This window comes from Calliphora vicina, chromosome 1 (assembly GCF_958450345.1).
Source record: "Calliphora vicina chromosome 1, idCalVici1.1, whole genome shotgun sequence".
Classification (NCBI taxonomy): domain Eukaryota; kingdom Metazoa; phylum Arthropoda; class Insecta; order Diptera; family Calliphoridae; genus Calliphora; species Calliphora vicina.
The window spans coordinates 2,085,352-2,103,326 of record NC_088780.1 but is presented as its reverse complement, the minus strand read 5'-3'; the positions used below and the strand labels follow the sequence as shown (position 1 = coordinate 2,103,326).

The window sequence follows — 17,975 nt, the reverse complement described above, 5'->3', positions numbered from 1 at the left end:
ATTTATATTTTTGTCCTGGTGAAATTATTGTACTGGTGAAATTATTGTGGATCGTCACTCTCAGTTGGACTTAAATAATGATCTAAACGTCTCTCCTGCCTTTCGGGATGATTGAACATAACTCGTTTACGTGGCATAGGCACTGGTTTTTGTGTTAAATTCTGTTGATGTACTATTGCTTTAGTAAGATGTTCATCGGGTTTCCTCATGGGTGATGCTAAGATCCGCTCCAATCTCTGTTTGAAATTTCTCGTCTCAGTAGTTGCGTTGTTTAAAGGTGTAGAGGCTTCCAATGACACGTCATCCTCATCTGATACAGAATATTCATCAGAGTAATGTTGCTGTTCTTGAATCTTGTTTCTTGTGGCAGGTTTGGTTACTTTTAGCAGAGCTTCGGCATTTTCCGGCATTTTTGTTGAACACAATTTGTCTACAAATTTTTTAATTTTATTTCTGGTTGCATAAAAGTGTGGATGCTTCTAAATAGTAATTTTATTTAGTATTAAAGTAAATTGTATAATTTGCATTACTACCTGTTTCAATTTGTTTCGCTTTTCGTTAAGATCGACCGAAATTCTTTTCTTCACAGTGGAAGGTAAAGATTTGGTTCTCATATCCAAACCCAATGTCAAGAGTCGACGATTTGAAAGTTTTATTGCATCCTTCTTTGTCACAATTTTTGGTTTAACTGAAAGTTGTCTTCGAAAATGGGAATTAAAATTTACATAAATTGGGTGGTCAAATATGTCGATATTACCAACTAAAATTAATGCTTAATATGTTTTAAAATATCATTTCTAAAATAGTTTCTTGTAGAGGTAACTGCTGTTGAATTGGATGTATGCAAAATGGACCTTTTAAGATTTTTTATATTTGTTCCAAAGGAACTGTACGCTATTTCAATATCATCTTGTTAAAATCAAATGACAAAAATACAATTTGGTTGTCATTTAACCAAATCTTATTTTTTACAATTTTTTGCAAAAATTTTAAATTTACTTTTTTAAGTTATTCTCAAGAACCGATTCGAAACGGTAACGGTTGTTGCTGTTATTTAGGTAACACTATTTTAATGATTTCGGTCTGACTTAAATTTATAATAAATTTTACAAAAATTAAAAATATGATGATTCTGCAGATTCCAATAAACTCTATTATTAAAATCTAATATTATATTTTACAGGTAACGGTAATTGCTGTTATCTCGGTAACGATAGCTTAACTACTACCATTAGTTGAGCTACTACCATTGTTTGAATTCTAACTTCGTCGATTACAAATTACATAATATTATATTTGTTCCAAATATTAGAAACATCTGAAAAGAGTCATATTTGTCTTTGATTCAACTCAACAAAAGTTTACTTTTATTAGAAGACCTATTTTTTTTAAACTAAGTCTATCTACACATTTTAACTGTATAGTTGGGAATATGGACAAATTTGTTGTTGTGTAATTACTTGACATTCGGGCTCTTTTTCTTTGGGATTTGTTTCTTGTGTGGAACATTTTTTTTTGTGTGGTTATTTATTTCTTCTTCATTTTCTTCGTCCAAAAGACTGTCCGGAACATCTGTGCTTTCATCTTCAGATAAACCACTGGACATTGATTTGTTGTTATAGTCAGAATCTATTGATTGTTTTACATTGATTATTCATAGGTAATGTTGTAGTAAGACGTACAATTGATTGATGTAGGAACTTACTCTTTTGTGGGTATGTTTCTGGGCTGTGCTTAACAAAAGTGTGATTGCTTTCAGATAATGAGGTTTCCTTAAACTGATGTTTTTCTTTCGGGCGTATAGACATTTTCTCTACTTCGTGATTGTAATCGATTTTGCTATCGGGTGTCTGATCACTAATTTCAACAATTTTAAAAGTTTCTTTATTGGATTTTTTCGTTGTATCCTTTTTCATTAGATTGTCGTTGGAATTAAAATTCTTTTGTAATAGAGCTTGTTCATTTAATTTGGTCAATTCCCTTTCTAATTGCTCTAGTTTTTCTTTGTAGTTCATTTCCATTTTATTAACGACTTCCTCTAATTTAGTTGCACTTGCTTTACCAATATCTTCTACTTTCTTATTTAGTAAGATTTCTAAATCCTTAATAGACGTTGTTGGTTTTTGTTTTTCATTGTCCACTTCATGCTCCATTTGATTTCTTGTCAGTTCTAATGCAGTACTGAGATCTTGCAATTTGATATTAACTTCACTTAAAAATTCAGAGTTTTGACTTTTTTGTTCTTCTTTCCACTTTTCAAACTCTTGCAATTTCTCTTGTAACATACACAGCTGCTGTCGACTTTGTGAGGAAGAACTAAGATCGTCTTCGCTATTTTCATCTTTCTCTTTTATTTCGGATAAATTGCTTTGAATACCAATGCTATGGACTGAAATTTGATCATGTTTTTCTAATGCTACTGTCTCATTTCGAGATATTTCTTTAATGATTGATTCTGTACTTCTTTCTTTGATTTCTCGTTCCGCGTTATTCAATCTCTCTTTGAGCTGTTTGATCTCCAACTCAAGTTTAATGGTATTTATTAAAGTCAAATCATTTTCTCGGTCTTTCAATAAAGACTGTGCTGTGTCGGATTTCTTTTCTGGTTTACCAAAAATTCCGCTGTGTTTTCGGGAAATGTGCAGATTAAGTGCATCGTTGCTAACGAAATTCTTAGTACACAAATGACACGGATATATAACTTCATGAATTGCTTCGATTTGCGTTATTTTCTTGTGTAACTGCAATATTTCATTGTTGGCCTCGGTCAAAGATCTTTTCAGAGTAACAAGATCCATTTGGGAAACACCATGGGACTCTCTCAAATCTGTTACAGTTTCTTCCAAAAACTTACGACAAAATAACAGATATTGCACCGAAAATTGTGAAAGCATAAAATATTTAGCGATACCACTATCTAAAATATTTGACTCTAAGATTGAACCCAAAGGTGCTTCGGATAAATGATTCAATACAGCATCTATATGTTCCAAACTTTGATCTCTTAAAATCCGCTCTACTTCCATTGAGCCTACAATTATATAAATACATGCAAATATACATACATACATATTTGTTAGGTCTGGACTTTAAAATAATCTAATATGTCATTTGTACCAATTAAACGCCAGTCTAAAGGACCATCTTTATAATTGCGCAACTTAAAGCCGGATTCTCTTGCCACCTGAGGATAGTTGTACGTAAAATTAAAAGACATTGTTGTTAGAAATTATTATTTTAAAATTTATTATTGATTCAAGAGTTTCTGAAATGGCTTTTTTGTTGTTACTATTAAAAAAAATAACGGTTACTTAGCAACGGATTTTCTCCCTTTAAACAGTATATATGAATATACAGTACAACATTTTCCGACAGGGTTGCATTTATGTTCAGTGCTACCACTTCATGTGTAATTACACATGAGAAAATGTCTTGTTTTGAGTCAATAAACCATGTTGTCTTCTTCAACATGTTAACAATCATAAGAAGCGTTATACAGAAACCTGAATATATAATATCCAATACTGGTTGTTGGATCAGACACGCCTCATATCAGGTGATTGTGAAAAATAATTTTATTAACATTCTTAATAACCGTAGAATGCCCACGGTATGTCAATTTTATTAAAAATATTTAGGGGCAAGGAAAGTAAGTTTAGTTTTAAACAAAATATTATAAAGCATGTGAAATTTTTCATCTGATGTTTAGGAATCTGTAATGTGTAATTTAGAATTCCCTTGGTGGCAACACTGCTTATATTTGCTAAATCCAGTGTTGATAACTTTGTGATTTTCCCTAAAATCTGATACGGATGTGATACTCAGCATCATGCTCTTATTGATTCAGTCAGTAGTAATAATCATCTATTATATAAAACATCATCGTCGCAACAATATAAAGGAATTTCTGTAATAAATTATGTAAAAACTTCCGTCGAATATCGTTTTGTAAAAAGATGTCACAACTATCATTGTTATTAATTTTTCTTTTAGTTTCTCATACATATTCAATGGGTAAGATGTGAAAAAGTGTTTTTTTTTTTTAAATAAATACTCATTGAATTTAAAATAAACTACATTGTACAAGATAAATTTGTATGTAGTTCAATTATGGTTTTGTGTATCCTTTGTGAATCCACCCCTCAAGTACGCATGTCTTCTTCTAAGAAGAAGCAGCAAACCGGAAGGGAGTGAGAGAGAGAATATTTCTTTTGTTTACTAACAAACATTTGTTTACAATCAACATTTGTTTATAATCAACAAGCAAGCAACAGGTTTTATTGACAAGAGATTATTTACTTATTTTTTCTTTCCGGTCTTTTAGCTCCCTTAAGTTTTGAAGCCAATCCTGATACTAAACGTTTGTACGATGATCTTTTAAGCAATTATAATCGCCTCATTCGACCAGTAGTCAATAATACGGAAACACTAACCGTATGGCTGGGCCTTAAATTGTCGCAATTAATTGAAGTCAATCTAAGAAATCAAGTGATGACAACTAATTTATGGGTTAAACAGGTACTTCCTAATGATATTCGATATTCTTAATTTATTATGTTAATTTTGGATATTTTTATAGCGCTGGTTTGATTACAAATTACGTTGGGATCCTGAAGAATACGGTGGAGTTGAGCAACTGTACGTACCGTCTGAACATATTTGGGTGCCAGATATTGTATTGTATAACAATTGGGACGGTAACTATGAGGTACATATGTTTCTATACAAAAAATATATGTGTATTATAATAATGGAACGGATGTTCATGCATTTATTGTTTGAAAAATACGAGCCAGCAACAAGTTTTTTTGCAGATTTAAATTATAGTATTTATTACTATGTTTAATTGAGCTTTAAAATAAACTAATATTTAGGCCCTAATTTTATAAATCACTTGAAATTTTTGTTTTGTTTTATATACAAATTATTAACAGAACAAACGCACCAAAATTCAAGCGTTGAATTTCCTTTCAAAATTTGAAAATTTTTTATATAAAACAAAAACAAATTTTTAAAATTTTTGAAATTTTGTTTTTGCTTTCCATATAAATATCACTTTGGTGACATGATTTAAAAATTAGGGTCCATTTAAATAATTAAATTTGTCTAACAATATTCTGTATAAATATACATATTTAGGTAACCTTGATGACAAAAGCAACTTTGAAATACACGGGCGAAGTCTTTTGGGAGCCACCAGCTATTTACAAATCATCGTGTGAAATGAATGTCGAATATTTTCCATACGATGAACAAATTTGTTTCATGAAATTTGGTTCATGGACATACAATGGGGCACAAGTGGATTTGAAACATTTAGATCAGGTAGGTGTGACAAAAAAACAAATAAAATAAAAGCATTAACATGTTAATAATGTACTTGTGTTGGTATGTAGGTACAGTGTTTGACTACATGGAAAAATAATAACTACCCAGCAGTTCTGGGTGAACTAATGTCCCGAACTAATGATCATTTAGTGTGATCACTAGTTATATAATTAGCTACATGATTAATTACTTTAACATGTGTTGGCCCAACATAAATGACAATGAGACTGTGATAGCTGGCCCAAAGTAGTCAACCAATGGCATTAACATACCGGTTACACATATTCAGATTGACATCAATGAGTTAGTCTAAAATAATACTCTTATTCTATTAATTGAATAATGTACGTATCCTAAGCGGAAGTTAATCGACATCAATGAACTCTATTATTCTAACCCGCAGTAACACGAAGTCTGGTTATATGTTAACTAATAGTTATAGTGACAGTTTTCATACAAAAATAATTTTAACCGACAATATAACTATTAGTTAAGGCATAACCAGACTTCGTGTTAATGGGGGTAATAAGTTAATAATGTATAAACCATAGAATAAACACATAGAACGGAAGGAGATAGAAATATCAATGGAAAACATTACTCTCTTTTCATACATACGGGTGATACAATAACAAAATCAGTGTTTAAAAAACTAGACTACAAGTAGCAGTAGCAACGAAAAAACAGAAGTAGTCTAGTTAAAAAATTAATAAAAACTCGGAGTCAATCAATTACTACTACTATACATTTTGGTAGCAGTAGTTGTAGTAGCACCAATAAAAGAAAAATTTAAAAGTAGCAGAGTAATTTATTTTCTATTGCTGCCTTAAAAAAGAAAACGTTTTGATGTAGCAGAGTCATTAGTTTTTTATTAATTCTGCTAATTTTAAAATTAGGAGTAATAGAAGTAGCAGTTGAGGTAGTAGAAGAAGTAGCAGTTGAAGTAGCAGTTGAGGTAGCAATAAAATAAGTCAAAAATAAAAATCTTCAGCCAAAAAAGTTGTTGTTGTGAATGTATATTTGTGTATGTTGGTCGTGTTGTAAACAAAAGTTTGGCTTTTTTGTTATACACACAGACAACACGATCTTTCTGTTAGCAACACGAACATCTGAGACGAATAAAAACGAATAATTCTTTCAAACACTCTCAAAACAAAAACAACACACAGTGTTTAATTCTGTCAATTTTGGTGTTATGACTGAAGATTTTCTTTTTTGACTACTTTTATTGCTAACTGCTGCATCAAATGCTACTTAACTGCTACCTTATTTCTAAATAATAAAAATTAAAATTCGATATAGAGCAGTAGCAATGATTTGTATTTTTATGCTACTACTCCATTTACAATTCATGTTTTATTACTACTGCTCTGTTAAGAGTTTTATATTTTGATGGTAGCAGTAGTTTAAAAAAAAAACAAGAACGAAAAAAGACAAATGCTACCGCTACATGCACTTTTTTGAAGCAGTAGTTGTAGCAACAGTTAAAAATTTTTTAGTTTCGTAGCTTTTTAAACACTGAACAAAATACATGCAATACATTCTCATGAATTAGGTTTATGACAACAGACTTAGATTTTTGACTCTCAGTTACCTATCTAGTTGTCATCTATGTATGGTAATGCTAGTAACAAAATTGTGTAATATGATCCGACTCTAGATTACTTGGCGTAAATAAAATAACAGTCTCTAAAGTATAATATAAAATTATTTTAAAAATCACGTTAAAGGGTAATATATTAACTGACTTTGTCAGAAAATATTAGTGGGGTGTAAAGAAGCTAAATCTTAAATAGAAATATAATTAGTGTTTTGAAATTACTACAGATTGATCTAACAAGGGACAGTAAAATGCAAATACACCCAGCATTATATAATTTGTGGAATGTAAAATGGCTTATACCTCAAGTGAAAAATGTAAACATACTAGTGACTACACTCTAGATTACTTAGAGACACTAAAGTGACAATTGACTTCACGCTAGATTACCTGGATTTATAAAGCAACCAATTGACTTTTCTCATACACAAGCATCAAATTAGAGTCAGCCATTACTGAACATAAAAGGGGCATCCTAATGAACACTAATAGATATTGTTACCTTAATATAAAAAGGCCCTAACTCTTGTTTTTTTTGTAAGCCTAGATTTTCATTTATTTTGATAAATGGTCCGCTCATATATCATATTTAGTCAAAAAATCTCGACTTAAAAAAACGAAATATTCATGCATATGTATGTAAACTATTTAATATAAGTTTAAAATTTTAATAATTTAATAAAAAAAGTATAAAACCAGGGATGTGCGATTACAGTGCACTCGCGATAATATGAACTAATTAAAACCAGGCCAGTTCACTTTTGCAAGAATGTTCATATTTGCGAATGGCATCTAATTCATATCAACAGCTAGGGAAGTTCAAAAATTATTAAGCAATTGAATTTGAATTTAGCCACTACCTTTTTGATTTAGATTTCAACTCTGTGTTCATATTATCGCGAGTGCACTGTAATAGACTAACCAAACATTCTGATTAATCAATTAATTGATTAATCATTTGTAACTTATTATTGCTTTGAACCAAAGTATAACCTTTGAACAATTAAAATAAAAATTATTCAATTAATTATGGATATGAATAATCAAAATGTTAATCGAACATCCCTAGCTAAAACTCAAAAAAAAAATGTAAATATGTAAGTGCGGATTTTTCCAAGTATTCTTAGTAATATTATTGGAAATGATTATTTTTGTTTGTGTTATCTTGGAAACCATAGGGTAACATAGAGACGAGACGTAATTGTCAAAAACCTAAGTCTGTTGTCAAAAACCTATCTCTGGCAACAACAAAATACATGCTAGTCAATGTATTTTGTTGTTGTATCCGACATATGATTTGTTGTATTTTTGTTTGACAAATCGGAGTGTCTCGTCTCTATGTATAATTCTCTATGTTGGAAACCATATTCTTATACATATCATGTTTTAATAAACTATTTGAAATAATTACAGGTTCCTGGTAGCAATCTAGTGCATATTGGAATTGATTTAAGTGAATTTTACTTATCTGTCGAATGGGACATTTTGGAAGTTCCTGCTACGAAGAATGAAGAATATTATCCCGATACTTTAGAGCCATTCTCTGGTAAATTTGAAACAATAAATATGTTTTAGAGTGCTGATAATGTTAAACTAACGTATTACTTTTGATATTCTTCACAGATATTACATTTAAATTGACAATGCGTCGCAAGACTTTATTTTATACAGTCAATTTGATTATACCATGTGTGGCATTGACATTCTTAACGGTGTTGGTATTTTATTTGCCAAGTGATTCGGGTGAAAAGGTGAGATTTGCGTGATTTACCATTCTCTCTTCTATTCTGTTGTTTCTGTTCTCTTTGTTTTTTTGTTTGAGTTGATTGTAAATTGTGTTGGCTTATTATTAACAAGATCAGTTAAGATCGGCTACAACTTTATATTTAATTGTTTAAAATGTAGTACGTACAAACTTGTATGAAACTAGTTAAATTATTTTAATGTTTGCATGCTCTGTTACTAACGATCTGAAGCTAAAATGTTTTAACCTTTTGTTTGATTTCCCTTCTATTGGAACTCTGCTCTTCATATTCAATTTCATCTTATACACCACAATTTTGATTTATTTTTCTTATAATTTCATGATTACCTTTTTATTTGCTTATAAAATATTTATTTCTTTGACTATTAAAAAAAATATATATCTTAAAATTAACACAACTGATCATAATCGTAAAATTGAAATTCATATTTAAATACATACTAGTATGTGTACTATATATACATATTTAATGTACATTAAGGTGGCCTCGATAAACGTACAATAGAAAAATGAAAGTTTACTTAAAATATTTTAAAATAGCATTTCTCAAAATGTTTGTTCTATCATAAGAAGATGTAAACTTTCATATGGGATCACCCTAATGTGCATATATGTGTAAATACAAGCCAAATACAAATGTACTGTATGTGTATTGATCATTTTGTTGTATTAATTCAAGAGTAGTGAAATTTCATAACGTAAATATCATCGAATGTATTTTGTGAATCAATATTAATCAATATTATAATTATGAAATCCATATTCGTATCGATTGTGTAGTTGTGTTGTGTGTGCATTTAAACAAAAAAAATAATTAAAAAATTGTTAACATTTCGTGTATGTATGGTAGCCATATTGTATTATATTAAATTGTTTATTGTTAAGTACGTATGTTAAGTAAATGTGAGTGAATCAAATTAAGTTTCAATTTCGCCAATTTCACACTGGGTAACTTTAAAGTTTTGACATGGTATGGCACTGTATGATCACAAAAATTGTTTGTGATAAATATGAAAATTGTTATAAACATTCATTCACTGTTCATACATAGGTATGGGTCAACTTTGGTGGCCATTTGAACAAGTACATATTATGTATCATAACTCATTCTTATTATAGTTAAATATTCAACAGTAATTAAAAATAATTTCAATATAAATAGTGAACATAAACGTTATAAACATTACTGTCACTTTAATTCAAATTAAATTTATAACTGCATATACACAATTAAGTCACTTACTTATCAAGTGTTATCATTAAAAGTTAATTGCCTGAAATAATGATAATCTTCGAAATTTACCAAATAATTTTGAAAATTTTAAAGACAGCAAATATTGATGGAATTTTCAAATTAAAATGTCACATCTATAAGTGGTCAATTTAAGTTTTGTCTTGCTATTCCGATTGATTGATTGATAGTCCTGTTAAAGTTTAAAGTTAAATATAGCACTTAAACAAGTTTGTATTTAAAATAGGGAGGCCCTTATTTTTAACTTTTTCGATTTTCGATGCTACCAATGTCTAAAATTGTTCTTGTTCTTCAAAAAACCAAATGCTGAAAAAGTTTTCGGTGTTGAAAAAATTCAAATTAAATATAACAGGCGACTTAGTCCTTTTTTGGTTCTCAATTTCTATTACTTACTAGCTGAACGGCCCGCCCCGACTTCGCCAGGTAGCTATTTGTTAATGTTAGTTCATCAAGTTTCTCCAAAAAATTTCTCTTATTAAGGAAAATGAGAAGTGAAAAATATAATATAATAAAAATATATTGAAAATTAAAATTTCCGAATTTTTTAATTTTTTTCTTTACAAAAAAATCAGCCAAATCGCTCCACCGTTCTCACGTATTGCCATTTCATACATGGACCTTTTCATTTTTATAATGTATATAGATTTTGTTTTTATAGCGGAGCGCGGAATCGATATAGCCATGTTAGTCTGTATGTTGAAATCAACTTTCCGTAGCCCCAAACAACTTACATACATGATTCATACATCAATATAACCTCTATAGACTCGGTTCGGTTGCTATTTAAAATCGGCCCACAAATGTCTGAGATATAAGGACCTAGATTTTTTACCTATTTTTTTTTATCAACATCTGAATTACTAAGTCAATACTGATATCTAATGATAGAATAATGAAGACCTTTGCAACGCCATAGCAAGTCGGACTTACAATGGGTCAAAATCGGGAAAAATGTTTTTTAAGCCGAATTTTTATTTCACCAAATGTTATACATTAATAAATTTTAAAATAAAATATTTTTGTAGATTAAAAAAAAAAATTTATATTAAAAAAAAAGTTTGGCATAAAATTTGTTTCACCAAAAAATTAAAAAAAAGTTTGAAATGAAAATTATTTTTTTTTAATTTTGTTTACCTAAAAATATTTAAAATTTATATTTTAAAGTATTATTTGGTGAAGGGTACATAAGATTCTGCACAGCCAAATATAGTTTTCTTACTTGTTTTTAATAATCATGGAATATAATAGAATAGAATACAAAAATAGTTATTAAAGGCTTTTATAGACGGGAATACTGAGTATTAATATTTGTGAAAAACTTATGTATCATAATACAATTTCATAGTCTAAAGAAAAATGTTATTTGATTTTCAAATAATACAAATGATTTTTTTGATTTACGGTCGGTACTTATAAATTTGTTAAAACAATTCGAAAAGTTTTTATTTCCATGAAATAATGCAAACAATTAACGTGAAGAAAATATTGAAAATAAATAAAATTTGCAGAAAAACATCAACAATCAATATAAAAATATTTCCAATAGTTACTGCCGTGTAAACATGAAATGTTTTTTTCAAAATGATTTCTTGACAAACTGGATGATTTGAATAATATTTTAAATTTGAAAAGTATTAATACATACTCAGTATTGCCGTCTATATAAACCTTAACAAACAAATTTCATGTTTTTTTATAATTTTAACAATTTTTAGTGTGGTGTCTTGGACAATTGAGAGCTCCTATAAGGGTAATAAGGACATAGAAATTCAAAATTACAACGCAAAGAAACAATCTAAAGTGAAATTTTAGAATTTTGATGCTTTTTTCCGTCGATTAAATGATTGTTTTTAATCCTCAAATAAAATGTGCAACCTCTAAACGTTATCCATTTTTGGATTTGGTATTTAGATGACCATAAAGAATTTTAGAGCATCGAAAATAAGGTCCTTCCTAATGTATAAGTCTGTATGTAAGCGAGTGTTTTTTTTTGTTTGTTTGTATGTGTATGTAAGTAAGTAAGTAAGTATGTATTCATTACAATATTAAATGTTCAATTCGCTTATGTTTGTATGTATGTATGAGTAAACGTGTTTGAGTGTGTGTATACTACTTATGTATGTTTAAATTACAAAATCGTTGATTGAAACATGAAAAATTAAATAAAAAAAAAAGAAAAATACAATGTCGTCCTTCCTTACTTCCTCTATTTCTTCTGTTAATATTGATGCAATGCAATGCGATGCGATTGAATTCGATTGGCATACATCCATCGTATCGATCGATTTACATACATATCGTTGACAGGTTACGTTATGTATTTCTATTCTTGTGTCTTTGACTGTGTTCTTCCTCCTTTTGGCTGAAATTATACCGCCAACATCATTGGCAGTACCGTTACTAGGCAAATATCTACTATTTACAATGATACTGGTATCGTTGTCTGTATGGACAACTGTGTGTGTATTAAACATACATTTTCGGTAAGTGTGAACCAAAAGACTCAAGATCTATAATAAATCTATTAACTAGTATATACATATTATTCATTATTCATCATTTGCAACGATTACATTTTAATCCGATACAAAATTTCTCTTAGATCTCCCTCAACGCACAAGATGTCACCGTGGGTACGTACGGTTTTCATAAGTTTTATGCCAAAAGTTATGTTCATGCAGCGATCTCCTGTCGATATGCCTGATTTTGCCAACTATTATCCGGAATATAATGGTTACACAAATGAAATTGATGTTCGGTAATAAACTCAAAGATTATTTCACATTTGCCATAAAATTAGAGAAAACATATTAGTAGGAATATTTAATAAAAATGTTTTTTTTAAATTTTCAGGGACAGTATTAGTGATTACCCGTGTGATTTTAAAGATGGCCAGGATGTTGTATATGACAATGGCGTACAACCATCCATAGGTAAGAAATATGTAATAATGTCATATTTTCAGGGACTGACTGAAAAGTATTGTTTGTTTTGATCTTCAAACTAAAAAAAGATACCTGTTTGAAAATTCTTATCAATATCTCTATTTAGTTAGTTGAGGTTTTAAGTCTGATAATATGTATATTAGAGTGTCCCTTAGAATTAAATGTTAAAAATGTTGACACGGTACCCGCTGAATACTTTCGCAATGACCTCAAACTACCAACATTTTTTTTAGCTTGTTCTAAGATGGGCAACCCGTGCCGCTCGAAGTTTAGAGGTGCATTTTCACTGGGAAAATATGCAATTTTTTTCAGTTTTTGTAAAAATTTTGCCATTAAAAAATTACTTTTGCAATTTAATTTAAAAGAATCGAAATGTGTACGTAATTGTCGTTCTAATGAGATATAAAAGACAAAAATTGGTTAAAAATTGTAAAGTTATTAAAAATTCGCCAGGCCATTAATGTGTCTCAGGCCACTAGAGCAAGAAATGTAGAAACAAAAGTAACATATTTTGAGAAATATTAAAATAAAAGTTTATTTTTATTTAAAATATATCAATATTTACTTGTATATGAGTTTTTGTCTTCGCAGGTATGACCAAAAAAAATAATTTTTTTTAACGGCAGTTTCAAAACAACATTTTCAAATTTCTAAAAATTTTGTTAAACAAATTTTAGAATTTTTTGATCATCACATAAGGATTTATTGACAACATAATAGGGAATAAAAATGTGAAGAAAGTATGTCAATACCTCCTATAGTTTTTCCGTAACCGCAATTCTTATTTAGTCATAATACAAAGAATTTTGAAAAAAGGTATCTGAATATTAATCAAACCAAATTACTTTCCAGAGGTTAACTTTTGGAGTAACTAATTTCGTGAGCCCGTCTAATGTACTTGTATTTTAATTCACAGATTCTGATAATGTTATACCGCGCCGCTTGACACCGGAAGTGCTGCAGGCATTACGTGCAGTCAGATTTATTGCACAACATATCAAGGATGCTGACAAAGATAACGAGGTTTGTGTACATCTATATTAAAATGTTATCCGTGTTGCCATGGCCTTCAAATATCAGATTCCGGGGAATACACCACCGCAGATGTCGAACAGCCACCATAAACTATACCGATCGACTCAGAATCACTTTATTAGTCGATTTGCTGTCCATGTAAACCTTGTGCGAAAATACAGGTCGCAATTTTCAAACATTTGTTTCAGCCTATTGGAACTGTCAGAAATCGGTCCATTATTTTATCTAGCCCCCATACAAATGTCTTGTCGAAATTGGTTATAATCGGTTATAAGTGTATAATTTATGTAGATATCTACACAAATTTCACTCAAAATAAGTTTTATATAAGGGGGAGTTCATGTCAAGTAAAAGAATTATTGAAATCAAGGGGCCCATTTAAAAAAAAGTTTTTGATTTTGGAAAAAAAATGTCAAAATCTTTAATTTTTTTTTTCGAAAGATTGAAGAAATAGCTATCTAAACTATTTGGTACACATTTTGCTAAAAACAATAGATAATAAGGTACATGAATGAGAAAAAAACGAAATTTTGACCCCCTTTAACTCAGAGAGTTCTTGACCGATCTTGTGTCTGAATTACTATCCAATAGGACTAACCTTGGTGCAAATTTCATTCCGATCGGAAGACAACGATTTCAAAAGTTGATTCACTTGACATGAAATCCCTCATATACGAAATCTTAAAGTATGTTTTGAATCGATTTAATGCTTATTAGACAATAGTGGCGATTTAATAATATGTACAATAATATTATAAAATGATAAGTAGAATCCTTAGCTATTTAACAATGTTCGTCAGTTCAAGTTACAACAAACGTAAATGCATAAATGGAAAACGTGAATGTTTAAATGAATATCCCTAATGAAGTTAATTATTATGTATGATGTTATTATTTTTTATTATTATTTAAAAGGAAATTGGTTTAGGGTTTATGGGTTTTGAGGTTCATTCAAAGATTCTTTTCGATTTTTTCCTCTTTTTATGTTATTGAGTTTTTTTTTTTTGGTAGCTTTCGGCTTTTTGGTGTTTTTAACCTCAGTTGGTAGCTATTGAAGCAAATTATTTTTATTTGGCAGGGTGTAAGGGTAGTAGCAGGCAGGACAATTAGTGAGTAAAATGGTAAACGGTAGAGGAAGGAGAAGACGAGTGGAACTAATTGTGCAATTCATGCATAAAATGATGAGTTTTTAGTGGTTTTCATTAGGCTTAATTAAAAATCTTTTTGAGCTTTTTTGCTGTTAATCCACAAACAAATACAGACACAAACACCCACACCAACACACACACACATACAAAGCGTCTACTTGCCTAGATACATATAGACGAGTAGGTATATAAATGAAAGAATGAATGAATGAGTGAATGGTATTTTATTTGTTGTATTTATCTGAATTTGTTTTATGTTGATTTTATATTCGTTTGTCTTTTGTATTCCTCTAGATCATAGAAGATTGGAAATTTGTTTCAATGGTTTTGGATCGTTTCTTTTTATGGACTTTTACGCTGTCGTGTATCTTTGGCACATTTGCCATTATCTGCCAGTCACCCTCTCTCTACGACACACGTCTACCAATCGACCGTCAGCTGAGCGAAATACCGCTAAGAAAAAATAATTTTATGCTGCCGCCGGATATTGTGCGTCAAATTGTTAATTAAATTTGCAACCACTAAACACCACTTTAAACAAACAAACAAACACTCACGCATTTCATTATAATGACGATACCGATGAGATGATGATGATGATGACGATGATGTTGGTAATGGTAATAACAATGGCATTGACTATGATGGGCAAAATGATGCTGATTGTAAATGTGATGACTCTAGTGTTGAAGAGCACTGAGGGAGTAGTTTGTTTATAATTGAAATTTAAAGCCCCAAATACACATTCTGCGTACAACAACAGTATTAACACTCAAAGCCATAAATTTAATAAATAAATAAAATTAGCAATAAAATCGAATAAAAAAAGAAAACAAAAATCTCCACAGAAGGTATTTGAACAACCAACAATTGTATTAACAACGATAGACTTTTTGCAAAAAAGGAAATTGTTTTTATTTTTAACTTAGAATTATTCAATAACTACGTATTTACTTAGTTATAATGCACAAAATAATAAACAAAAAAAATTATAAACAATTTAATAATAAACAGTTGAACTTTGAAAATTTAAGCTTCAAAAATATATGTAAAACAAACGTATTTTTATTTAACGGCATGATACGAAGGATACATTAGCGACTCTGTGACAAACTAATGAATAAATCTATTTCAGAATTTATTTCAAGTCTTGCACTTGTAGAGATTTTTTGAAAGGGATTTGAATAGAATAAAACAAGAATACAAAAATTAAAACAATAAATTTATCTAAATAAATTCAAACATACATACACGAATACATTAATTGTTCAAAGACGTTCTATTCAGAGGAATTGTTTTCACTTATTTATAGATACTAGCATAACCCGGTGCACTTCGCTACCCCTACCCTAGTAAAATTAGAAAAATATGAATGGAAATACAAAAATAACACATACAAAATTTGAGAATCTCTCAATTACAGTTCACTTGAAATAATATAACTAATTGAAAATAACTAACTAATTTTGTATGGGAGATACCACTCCACTGCTCTGATCCCACCCATTTTTAAACCTTTTATGTAAATATCAAGCTTTACTTTAACTTTTCTTTATAAGGGAGGGGTCAATCCTAATAAGCCGATCATGCTTAGCTAAACTTCGAACAGGGATCAGGAATAAATTCGTTTTTACCTAACCTCCTTAGAATGGTAATAAATTGATTGATACAGAGTTTAAATTCTTTTAGAATTATAGTTCTCCAGATATTAAAAATTATTTACTTTGCGCCATAACCACTAATGCAATCCCGACCATTTTCAGCCAATCTGTGTAAAATGGTAAGAGATCTATGCGGACAATGTTTGAAGAACCTTGCAATTATTACTTTGTATGGGAGGTGACTCACATCCTTTTCCGACCTCTCCCATTTTGGGTGCTATGCCCTCTAATCTAATTCCGTCTATATTCAGCTAAACTCCGCACAGTAATAAGAAATTAATTCGCTAAAAGTTTAAACACTTTTACAATTATAGTTCTACAGATATTCGAAATTAATTACATACTTTGTACAGGGTGTGCCACGCCCACTATTCCAATCCCGAAAAATTTCAGCGAAACTATGAAAATTTATAAAAGAGCCATTTAGACTAATTTTGAAGAATCTTGCAATTATATTTCACAAAATATTTAGAAATAACTATTTACTTTGTATGGGAGGCTACTCACCATTTATTCCGACCCGTCCCATTTTTCATTAAACTTCATGCAGTGATAAACCGTTGAAAATCGTCACAATTATAAAATAAATATTTACTTATCTACAATTACATATTTACCCCCATATGCATAAACAGTTTTTTAAATTTGTCAAAGGTTTATAAAACAAATTTTGTTTTATAAACCTTTGATAAATTTAAAAATTGTTTATGCATATGGGAGTTAGAAAATAAAAAAACACCTTCAAAATATATTTATTAAAGCGAATTTAAATTACTAAAGTCTTCTTCTTTGTTTTCTATAACAACTCTCACTTAAAACAGAGCGAAATCAATACTGTTTAATTGTTTCTCTTATTTATTTACAACAACATATTGCACAAACACGCATTGCTTTGTTTACTTTTTTGCTTAAGGTTCACATGTACACGTTTTTGCATATGTGTTAGTAACATCTTTAAACGCTTATAACTCCTAAAAAACTGAACCGATTTCAATAAAATATATATTCTGCACTTCTGTGAATAAATCCCTTTAAAATGGTATATTTTTTGCCCAAATTGAATGTATAATGTGAGCGTAAAAGGGGTCTAAAGAAATCGACTTGCCTATTAATATTATGATGTACATGCATATTAGACTTGCCCTTAAAATACCCAGCAAAAAAAACATTCATTGCCAAGTTATGAGTTGAAATGCTAAATTCACAATAGCATTACATATAACTCATTATTTGTACACATT

At 29.7% G+C, this 17,975-nt stretch overlaps 2 protein-coding genes across 2 annotated transcripts; one reads left to right on the top strand and one right to left on the bottom strand.

The window, feature by feature from the left end:
* Nucleotides 1-41: 41 nt before the first annotated feature.
* DZIP1 (DAZ interacting zinc finger protein 1) lies at nucleotides 42-3,217 on the bottom strand. Its single transcript, XM_065498465.1, has 5 exons — nucleotides 3,118-3,217; nucleotides 1,706-3,031; nucleotides 1,461-1,629; nucleotides 534-699; nucleotides 42-479 (listed from the first exon to the last, which is right to left on the bottom strand). Exons 1-5 carry the CDS (start codon nucleotides 3,215-3,217, stop codon nucleotides 42-44), a joined length of 2,199 nt encoding a protein of 732 aa, XP_065354537.1.
* Nucleotides 3,218-3,876: 659 nt separating this feature from the next.
* nAChRbeta2 (nicotinic acetylcholine receptor beta2) lies at nucleotides 3,877-16,131 on the top strand. Its single transcript, XM_065498643.1, has 11 exons — nucleotides 3,877-4,014; nucleotides 4,325-4,518; nucleotides 4,580-4,708; nucleotides 5,140-5,325; nucleotides 8,342-8,474; nucleotides 8,552-8,679; nucleotides 12,253-12,428; nucleotides 12,548-12,703; nucleotides 12,799-12,878; nucleotides 13,807-13,913; nucleotides 15,368-16,131. The coding sequence occupies exons 1-11, from the start codon at nucleotides 3,957-3,959 to the stop codon at nucleotides 15,581-15,583; spliced, it is 1,563 nt and encodes a 520-aa protein (XP_065354715.1). The 5' UTR covers nucleotides 3,877-3,956; the 3' UTR covers nucleotides 15,584-16,131.
* Nucleotides 16,132-17,975: the final 1,844 nt, after the last annotated feature.

Bases quoted from the DNA above. Each gene is read 5' to 3' on its own strand.
- nAChRbeta2 (XM_065498643.1), top strand. From the start codon at position 3,957: ATGTCACAACTATCATTGTTATTAATTTTTCTTTTAGTTTCTCATACA. The intron at 4,709-5,139 runs GTACATATGTTT...ATACATATTTAG, and splicing joins ATTGGGACGGTAACTATGAG to GTAACCTTGATGACAAAAGC. The intron at 12,704-12,798 runs GTAATAAACTCA...TTAAATTTTCAG, and splicing joins ACAAATGAAATTGATGTTCG to GGACAGTATTAGTGATTACC.
- DZIP1 (XM_065498465.1), bottom strand. From the start codon at position 3,217: ATGTCTTTTAATTTTACGTACAACTATCCTCAGGTGGCAAGAGAATCC. The intron at 700-1,460 runs GTAATTACACAA...CCATTTTCGAAG, and splicing joins AAAAAGAGCCCGAATGTCAA to ACAACTTTCAGTTAAACCAA. The intron at 480-533 runs GTAGTAATGCAA...ATTACTATTTAG, and splicing joins AGCGAAACAAATTGAAACAG to AAGCATCCACACTTTTATGC.